Source organism: Ammodytes marinus, assembly GCF_949987685.1.
Source record: "Ammodytes marinus genome assembly, chromosome: 3".
In the NCBI taxonomy this organism is placed as follows: Eukaryota; Metazoa; Chordata; class Actinopteri; order Uranoscopiformes; family Ammodytidae; genus Ammodytes; species Ammodytes marinus.
In genome coordinates, this window is record NC_137232.1 from 9,370,642 (window position 1) to 9,380,085 (window position 9,444).

The 9,444-nt window shown below is 39.8% G+C and overlaps 1 protein-coding gene across 1 annotated transcript; it reads left to right on the forward strand.

Annotated features, from left to right (window-relative positions):
- Positions 1-3,550: 3,550 nt before the first annotated feature.
- On the forward strand, positions 3,551-8,996 carry atf5b (activating transcription factor 5b). Its single transcript, XM_080053561.1, has 4 exons — positions 3,551-3,745; positions 4,464-4,685; positions 5,054-6,305; positions 7,271-8,996. Exons 2-4 carry the CDS (start codon positions 4,547-4,549, stop codon positions 7,455-7,457), a joined length of 1,578 nt encoding a protein of 525 aa, XP_079909687.1. The 5' UTR covers positions 3,551-3,745; positions 4,464-4,546; the 3' UTR covers positions 7,458-8,996.
- The last annotated feature ends 448 nt before the right edge of the window (positions 8,997-9,444 follow it).

Genomic DNA, 9,444 nt, shown 5'->3' on the forward strand with positions numbered 1-9,444 from the left:
TAGCCACTGTCTGTACACTTGACCACACTATCTGTCCAGTTTACTATGACAAATTTGTTATCAATCAATATGGAACCAAAGCCTCTAATTGACAGTCTGCTATAGTTAGAAGATGTTTTTCAATACATCTTAGCGATCGATCGATTAATCGGTCAGCCAATTAATCGAGGCAATTGAAGGCATTTTGAGATAATCGGCATCATCCGGTATTAGATTTTTTTCTATTTCAATATTTATAGATGCCTGGACGAAAATCCAGAAGAACCAACTGCAATATTTTAGGAAGCATTTACCAGGGAGGGCCATGTGCAATTAGAGAATGCACTTTTTATTTTTATTTTTTTTCAAATATTTGTCTGTGTTTACATTTATTAAATAATGTTTGTTTAAGTTAAATTTTGTTTCTGATTTGTTTTTATTGTTATGTTTTATCAAATCACCCTCCCCTCCAAAAAACACAACAACAATAATCAAGTCATATCAGCATTATATATCGGCCAACCTCTCTAATTATCAGTATCGGTCATAAAAAAAACATACCGGTCCAACACTAATACATCTTGTGAGTTATTTAGGTATGTGTTTTATCCTCGCAGTCCTCACAGTTGTATTGGATGTAGTCATATTGTTTTATACAGTGCATTAAAGCTCATGTTTAAATGAAGCAGCCGTTGTTAGAGGCCTGTTTACAGTAATGATCATGAGTTGGAGCAGAGTGGGAAGTGGCAGGTGAAGATTTATGGTGAAGCATAGTTTGGTGTATGTGTGTGTGGTTTTAATTAACTCATTTTAACTCTAGTAAGGCTAGACACAATAGGCAAAAACATCTTTTTTCAAACTTCCAAAATTTGTATTTTGGTGTTTAACGAAACCATTTTCTCTTATTTCTTTCCCCCAATGCGGAACCAAAAATCTCCCCTTCTAAAGCACTTACATCAACTAAACTTTCCATAATCATTCTCAGCACTATTCCGAAGGTTATTACGGAATGATTTGTTCATATGTTGGTAACTGTCTGAATTATGATACATTTTGTTCTCAAACACATGCTGAACATGCATTTTTAAGACCTGTACATAGTTTGTGATTCATACAATGAAAAAAGGCTGTATCCGAAATCTGTTCTATGTAAACACTTTTGACACTAACAGTGAAATAATGATTTGACTCTGACTTTATCAAACATCTAGATTGTTGAAATGTTTGCACAATCAGATAGATATTGCCAAATGTTCATATATGTTATTCAAACATTTCTGAAAGAAAATTGTTTAAATGCATAGGCTAAAGTTAACATTGAACCCTATTCACCTGCAGTGTCTTGCCTTAAAGGTGTAGTCAGCGATTCTTGCGAATGCATGCAGACCAAATCCCCTTTTGTCAAAACCAGTTGCTTGCTAACTGTTCGTACTGTGTGGGTGCTCAAAAAAAACAACCATGGTGTTAATACACAGCATTATGTAAACTTTTTTTTATATTAGCGCACACACAGACAGGTCGAGGATCATGAGGAGATATTCACTGATGTTGACAAAAAACTATTTTGACAACAAGCATTCTCCAGAATCACTGACTTAACCTTTACCATAACCCCACTTTGCACTACAAAAAGTTAGAATACAATATTATACAGATGCAAGTAGATTTAAACACATTTTAAGTTCACATTGATGTACAGTATTTGTCAACAGTAATAACCTCTCATGTGAAGACCTATTTTGTATAGTTACATCTGTGTTACACAATTTGTTATGGATTTTCCGATGCCTCCATTATAGTCGAAAAACATATTAATAAACACTCAAAACTGCTTACAAATACAAAATGGTCTCTTATGAACAGTTTATTAATTGTTCATATGATGCTTATAAATGCTAAATTAGGGGGATAAGTGTTAAACTTATATTAACATGGTTCAAAATGTGAGTTCTATTCATCATGCTTGTGACATTATATTTGGATTTGTGTGTGTGTGTGTGTGTGTGTGTGTTTTAAATTGAGTTAAACAATGTGGTTTGCATTTGATGCACTCTGATTAATCATACTAATGTTTGGCACTTTGGAGCAAAATTCTGCTCCAACTCAGCTCTAACAGGTGGATTTTCTTTAGCCTTTAGTGGGAAATAACAGTCTCACTATGTTTGAATGAGTTTCCTTTCCATTTCCACACTCCACATAAGACCTGAATTGAATTGTTATAAAGGCCTAGGAAAATGAATAAGATAAGTTATAGGTATCTCTTATACGATATTGTACATAGTAAGGATGGGTCAATGCAGAGGGGAGAAGTCTCCATAGGGGCGCATTTCTTTATGAAACATTTTGTGTTGTACTTTATAAACACCTAATAACAGCCATTATTGTTCTACTCAGCTTACCTTGCAGTCAGACCAATAGCCATAAATAAAGAACATACTCATAAATTCACTTATTTAAAAAACAACAACAACATTGCATTGGATTTTACCCTCAAAGTTTAAATATGCTTACTATGGCATATTTATTTGTGAAATGTCCTCACAAGGTGCAGTAGATGAAGTGGTAAACTTAATTATCTACATTAAAAGTTTGTTAAAGGGATTTAAAGTAGCTTTAGCTTCCAAATGATTCCTGTTAATAAACCTTCCTATTTTATACACACACTTTTGAACTAAATCCATGCAGGAGCATACAACCAGGTGGTAGCCAAAAAAACTGATGGAAGTGATGTTAGCCTACATTTGGAAACCGGGGGATAAGGTGAAAAAATAAAAAATTTAATTGTAATTGTTTTTAAGTGGCTGTTTGTCTCCCCACACACCACTGGTTCTAACATACAGTCAAGCAGTCCCGGTTGGTGCTGCTTATTATGTGTAATGATTAGCAATCAGTGTAAGAATGATAGCTGGCCAATAGAAATAATAAAAAAGTTCCCCCAGTTAAACCAATGGTGTGGACACATTGTTACTGCGCTCAGCGAATCCCCTGCGGATCTGATGCAACAGGGCTGCAACTAAAGTTACACCTTCGAACTGCAACACGGTGTCCTTCCGCCGCGGCGCTGCTGGAAACTAGTGCGTCCCACAACCGTCTCACTCCTTTTGCGCTGTCTCTGTTTAGAAGCGTGTTTATGGTTTAACATGTTGTTTAACTATTGGGGAATATGCCTGGAGTGTAGGTTGCTATATGTCCGTGTTTTCATGTAAGTTTACTCACTCTTTCTAGCAGACTTTTACTCATTTAGATTCATTCAATTAGGCAACATTATTTTAATACTTTTTGCAACATAGGAATGCCCACATAAAGGACACAAAATCATCATGTCACTTTACAACTAAGTAATGCATTGTTTACAATGTTAGTAGGCTATTCCCATAAATAATACAAATACAACAAGTAAATTGCTTAAAGACATGTTGTCAGTGGAGTGAGAGAGAGAGGAGCAAATAGGCTGTGGTCGCTGGGTAATGGGAAAGTCCCCAGGTTCATGACGTAACGGCCGGGTGAACTCTGTAAACTGCGCATTGATTCCGTCCGCCGTGATCAGGTCCGGGCATCAGGAGTTGCAGAAGTAGCGGATTTAAAAACTTTCTGTGTCTGCTAGTCTGTGCGTCGAAATAGGTACTTGACGAAGAGTCCCTGACTTCCAAAAGGGGAAAAAATATGGCTTTTTAAAAAACTGTCCGTTTTTTACCTCATCGCCTTAAAGCTCCGCGTGCTTTGCTCTTTCGCAACGCACTTTACAAGACTATTCAGAAACTATGGGGTGAGTACAGCTGCTTTCTAAAGGGAGAAAGTTAGTTATTTTAGCAAACAAACCCACTCAGACACACATTATATTTAACAATGTGTTTTTCAGCCGTTAATTTACGTCATTGACAGGTCTATTTTTATCCATTATTGATAGCCTATTTTAAAGGGACCATGTCAAAGTTACTTTTTTATGTGAAGAAACAAGTACATTTATTGACTTTTTGTTGTTACAGTCTTCAGTTTACAACAAATGTTATTCTACAACTACAACATTCTGTAAAATAGTTTATATTAAATGAAAGCTAAGTTTAAGTATACAATCATGTTATTCCACAAATGTAAGAAGTCTCTCATGTAGGCTGTTTTTTATTTTATTTTCCTTGTGATTTGTTTTTCAAAGAATTCTTATTAATGTTTTGCACCTTATTTTTTGCTAATTGTGGTGACATGAATCAGTAATGACTTCACTGCATAAGCTGACAGGTGAACTGGAAAGAGAAGGATTAAATTTGAACTCAATTAACTCAAATACATTTAATTATTTTGAGTTATACATTTTTTGTTAAAATTTAAAATTTTAATAACATATTTAATTTTTTTTTTAAATTAAATTATATATATTTTGGTAATTTTTAAGTGCTTTTAAAGGACACAATCTGGGATTTTTTTAAAGGCAAAATCAAAAAATTGTCACATAATAAGTTAATTTTTGTCATTTCCCCCCCAAACAGGTCTCCAGGTGTTCCGACAACTGCTTCATCCAGCCAGTGCACGGTTTGCGCTTTTCAACAATTTAATCGGAGCAGACGACACAATGGCGGCATCGATCCTTCGCAGGAAAATTCCTCCCATTTCCACAGGCGAGCTCGGCGCTCCCCCTCACCGACAGGCTAGCCTCGGCCAATCACGGCCGGGCACGGGGGCGGAGTCAGCGCAGAGGCAGCACTTAATTGGTGAGTTGTGCCAAGACGCTTTTTTATTTTTCCACATCCCGAGGTCGGAGCCGCAGTGCAGCACGAGGGGCTAATGTCGTACAGTGAGTACAGCTAAGTGGATATTTATCCAATGCAGACCATGCTGTTCAATCATTTTCAGATGATCGGTTAGTTTGTTCACTTGGATTTGTCGGATGTATATTTGCTTGACTTTTCAACTTTTTTTTGCATTTATCCTTCTTTACCTTGCGTGATTTAAAATGATTTTTTCCTGAATTTTTATTTTTCATTTTTCAGATAATCTACTCAAACAGCTGAATGAAAAAAAAATTGGATTGCTTTACTGATAATATGATGCTAATTTTTTCTTCTTCTATTTTTCATAGGTGATGGTCATTCAGATTGGATGACTGAAAAAGTTGATTTGTCTTCATTTGTGTCGACGAGCGAGTCTTCTCCCGGCTCATCCCTTCCAGCGTCGCCGTTAGAACAAGATGTCAAGGTGCCCTCGGATCTGGAGGTCATGACCTCACTACTGCAGGAGGAGCTGGCTCAGCTGGAGGACTACTTCCGCTCAGAGTCCACCTCCGCCACTAACAACAAGTTGGACAAGTCCTCAAAATGTGACAAGGGCGCCCAAGCCATGGGCTCCCAGTCTTATTATCAATTACCCTATGGCTCGTACGGGACCGGCCAATCAGAAAGTAGCCCCGTGGTGGTTACCCTGGCGACGGGGGAACTGGATCTGGCTGGCTTCTGCGGCAGTGGTCCCATCGGCAGAAGCAAAATTGCGCGACCCGCTCCGTACAACTATCACCACCACCGCTACCACCACCACCACCACAACAACACGGGGCGCAGGAGCCTCAGCGAGGCTGTGAAAGTCGGGGAGGAAGTTGGACTGGAGACGTGGGGGGGCTCCAGGGGAAGTTACTCAGGGAGCACAGAGCTGTCTGTGAACCACTATTCCACCCTCAAGACAGTCAGTAAGAACTGCCACGGCGGCAGCAGCGTCAAGAAGGTGAGAGAATGTGCTTTATCGTTGAAGGAAGAGGAGAGCTATTGTTTTTCGGAAGGAATGTTTTGCAGCGAGGAGATCGCTCGAGGGTTTTGTCTGGGCGGCTCGTACGACAGCCACCACAAGAGAGAGGGACAGTTGATGCACAATGTGAAGGTCAATGTAAGTTATGAGGGCGCGGTGGGGGGGCTCGAGGTGTTGCACTGCAGCAGCAAAGACGCAGGACTTTCTGGAAGTATTCCCCAAGAGACAATGGTGGCTAACGACGGTGGCTACTTCCACCACCAGTCAGCCATGGCCGGCACGGAGCCTTACCATAGCTTTATAGGTGACCTGGATCACCACCAGCCACAGTCACAACAAGCACAGGCATTAGAGCCCCAACACGGCCACTACCTCTACCCAGAATGCCTTGCAGACCAAAGCTATGAATGTCTGTCCAGAGGAGGAGGGGAGGGAGAGGGGTCACTGCTGGGCGTCCCCATCCACCGGCCCACACAAAGGCTAAAGGATGAGCTGTGTAACGTCAAGCCAACGCTGGGCATGGGGGTCGGGCTGGAGCCCTGCACTGGAGAGAGGAAGCAGAAGAAAAGAGACCAGAACAAAACTGCTGCTCACAGGTAACCATTCTTCTTTTCTGACTTCCTTTTTTTGAACATGGCTAAACCTTTATACACATGTTATAATGGATGTTGTATTAAAATATTTGTTCTGGAAAAATGTATGTAAATATGGTTCTTAATAATAAAATGTAGAAAAGCTAGTAAGGTCAGTTTTGTTTAGAACTCTGAAAGAACACTTTTAAATGGCAGCAGTGTTTCATGAAGCAGCCTGTCCACTGCTTAAAATGTCCCGCACAGAGTGGGAGAGATATGGAAAGTCCCTCTCTCTGCCTGCCAAATTCAGCCCCACCTAACCTTTTTCTATATGTCTGCTGTGTGTGTGTTTGTGTGTGTGTGTGTGTGTGTGTGTGTGTGTGTGTGTGTGTGTGTGTGTGTGTGTGTGTGTGTGTGTGTGTGTGTGTGTGTGTGTGTGTGTTGTCTGGGTGTGGGTGTGGGTGTGTGTTTGTGTGTCTGTCACTTTCTTTCATTAAAAATGTTATGCACATCCATGTTGTTGCTGGTCCAGGATAAAAATAAATATTCATAGAAAAAAAGTCCACACAGCAGCTAAATGCAAAAAAAAAAATTAATTGCTTTTTGATTGTGCAAAGGCACAAACAAGCTTCCGTGTGTGTGCCTTTTTCACAACATTTTTGGGAGCGTTTAGCTGTTAAGTGAACTTTACTTTCTTTATTTATTTCACATATGTCAAATTAGATAAATGTATTAAAGGGTTTTATATATATATTAGTGTTGGAAAGAAAAATTATCAATTGATGAGTGATGAGTGCTGCAGTAGGTGAAATAAACATCCCAACATGTTATCCCAGGTAAGGGATCATGTCTTGAGTGAGATATTCAAATGTAACTCAAAGGTCACGCTCACACAACATCACTAGAACATAATGCAAGGCAGCAAAAAACAAACAAAAAAAAGGTGTGTAAAACCAACCAGTCATTTTCTTTTTTCCTTTGCTGTGCAGGTACAGGCTGCGTAAGAGGGCGGAGTTAGACACTCTGGAGGAGGAGCTTCACGGCCTGGAGGGACAGAACCGGGAGCTTAGGGACAAGGCCGAATCAGTGGAGAGAGAGATCCAGTACGTCAAAGATCTACTCATAGAGGTCTACAAGGCTCGCAGTCAGCGGCTCAAACAGGACGGCAGTGCCTAACAGAAAACACAACAACAACCGCCCAATCGCTGACCTCACCTCTGAAAAACCCTCCCCCCAAAAACCAGCACCAAGAAAGCAGAAAAATCAAAGTCACGTAGAGTACCAACTGGCTTTTGTTTTCACTGAAAAATAAATGGTAGTTGCATGATTTTTGGTAGTCCTTTTCTATAAAAAAAAATAAGCAATCTATCTTTTTTTTTCAAAATTCTATATAGTTGTTCCAAGAGGAATGCCAAACAAAAACAGACCTTTTCTATGAAACACAAATCAAAAGGGTGACTATAGACTATAACGAGCCTTAGTGAGGTGGCTTCTAAGAGGAGATGCTGAACTTGATCGTGACCACTGTGATCCAGAACTGCACTCACAAAGCCTTGAGTGATGACTGATGAGTTTTTGCGATTGATCGTTTACAAAAATGCTCTTTGGAAATGAGTAGTAGTGATTGACTTTTGCTTGTGGTTTTTGTGACACACACACACACACACACACACACACACACACACACACACACACACACACACACACACACACACACACACACACATGGGCAGCATCGAGGGCAGATCCATACTAAATATATATATTTTATTTAATATTTTTAATTTTTACTTAATAATAATAATAATAATAATGTTCATTTATCACTTGCTTGAAAACAATCAACTGAATAAAAGGGATCGATGGACAAAAAGTGTGTAACATGCTCTACAAAATGTTTAAAATTTTAGAAGTTTTGTATTGCTGAAAATGTCGAGTATGTGCACTTCTTTACCCCCACTGGAATACCCAATGCATGTTTGATTTTGGGAAAAAAAGCATGTGTGAGTGTTATTTGAAGGCAATATTCTGTTAACTGCATGGCTTCAAGATCTCCACCGCGTCAATTTAACCTTTTATTCTTCTCATCAGCTGACACCCCCCCATACCAGTGTCACATTCACTGGCTTATTTCCTTCTCTCTCTCTCTCTCTCTCTCTCTCTCTCTCTCTCTCTCTCTCTCTCTCTCTCTTCTCTCTCTCTCTCTCTCACACTCTCTCTCGGCTGTATTTTTGCGAACAAACAATCACCTGTCGAAACGCAACAATAAATCGTTGTTGGGTAAACGGTAACGGACTTCATGGGATTTTTTTTTTTTTTTTTTTTCAATTGGTCAATTTGATGTTATCTGAAATTCAGGTCCTCCTTTTACTAACATATGTCAATGTCAAGAAATTCTATAATCAGGTCAATTAACAGCCAAATAAACCAGTTTTATCAAGTGTCATTGACTGTTTGTCACACTGCATGCTGTTGGTGATGCATTCATTAAAAAACGCCTTACAACCCCACTGTCTAAAATTGTCATGAAAGTGCACCCAGATTCAGAACAGCACACACGCACAGAATAAGAAGAAGAGGGTGGGATTAGGAGATAAACAGAGAGCTAAATGAAGCCCCTCCCCTTATATTCTGTGCCCTGCCCCATAACTGCTGCTTCTTCCAGCCTTCCTTTTTTGGCTGCAATGCAGTCAACAGTTCCAAGGGATTTCCCATGATTCACCACTGGACGGCAGTAGCCTACATCAATGCCTGGGCTTTGATTGACACCTAAACCCATCTGCAACAACACAGCCCTTTTTCCATTCAGATTTAGTTGAGCTATAGGATTGAGTCATCTTGTCCACACAGAAATATACAATAAATACTAATTGGTAATTCTAATGTTATTTTTTCCATAATTGTACTACTATGTTCCTGTACTATGGTGGAGCCCAGGGCTGGACAGAAGAGCCATATCGGAGCTCTGGCAGTCAACAGACAAACATAAGTTGCGTATCTCATCTCCCAGCTCAGCCCAGTTTGAGTGTGTGTGTGTGTGTGTGTGTGCGTGTGTGTGTGTCTGAGTGTGTGTGTGTGTGTGTGTGTGTGTGTGTGTGTGTGTGTGTGTGTGTGTGTGTGTGTGTGTGTGTGTGTGTGTGTGTGAAATCTCTTGGTATCTCTC

What these genes read in the sequence shown, in the direction of transcription:
- atf5b (XM_080053561.1), top strand. Translation starts at nt 4,547, where the DNA reads ATGGCGGCATCGATCCTTCGCAGGAAAATTCCTCCCATTTCCACAGGC. An exon ending in GCAGAGGCAGCACTTAATTG is followed by an intron (nt 4,686 to 5,053) that starts GTGAGTTGTGCC and finishes TATTTTTCATAG; the next exon opens with GTGATGGTCATTCAGATTGG. An exon ending in AACAAAACTGCTGCTCACAG is followed by an intron (nt 6,306 to 7,270) that starts GTAACCATTCTT and finishes TTTGCTGTGCAG; the next exon opens with GTACAGGCTGCGTAAGAGGG.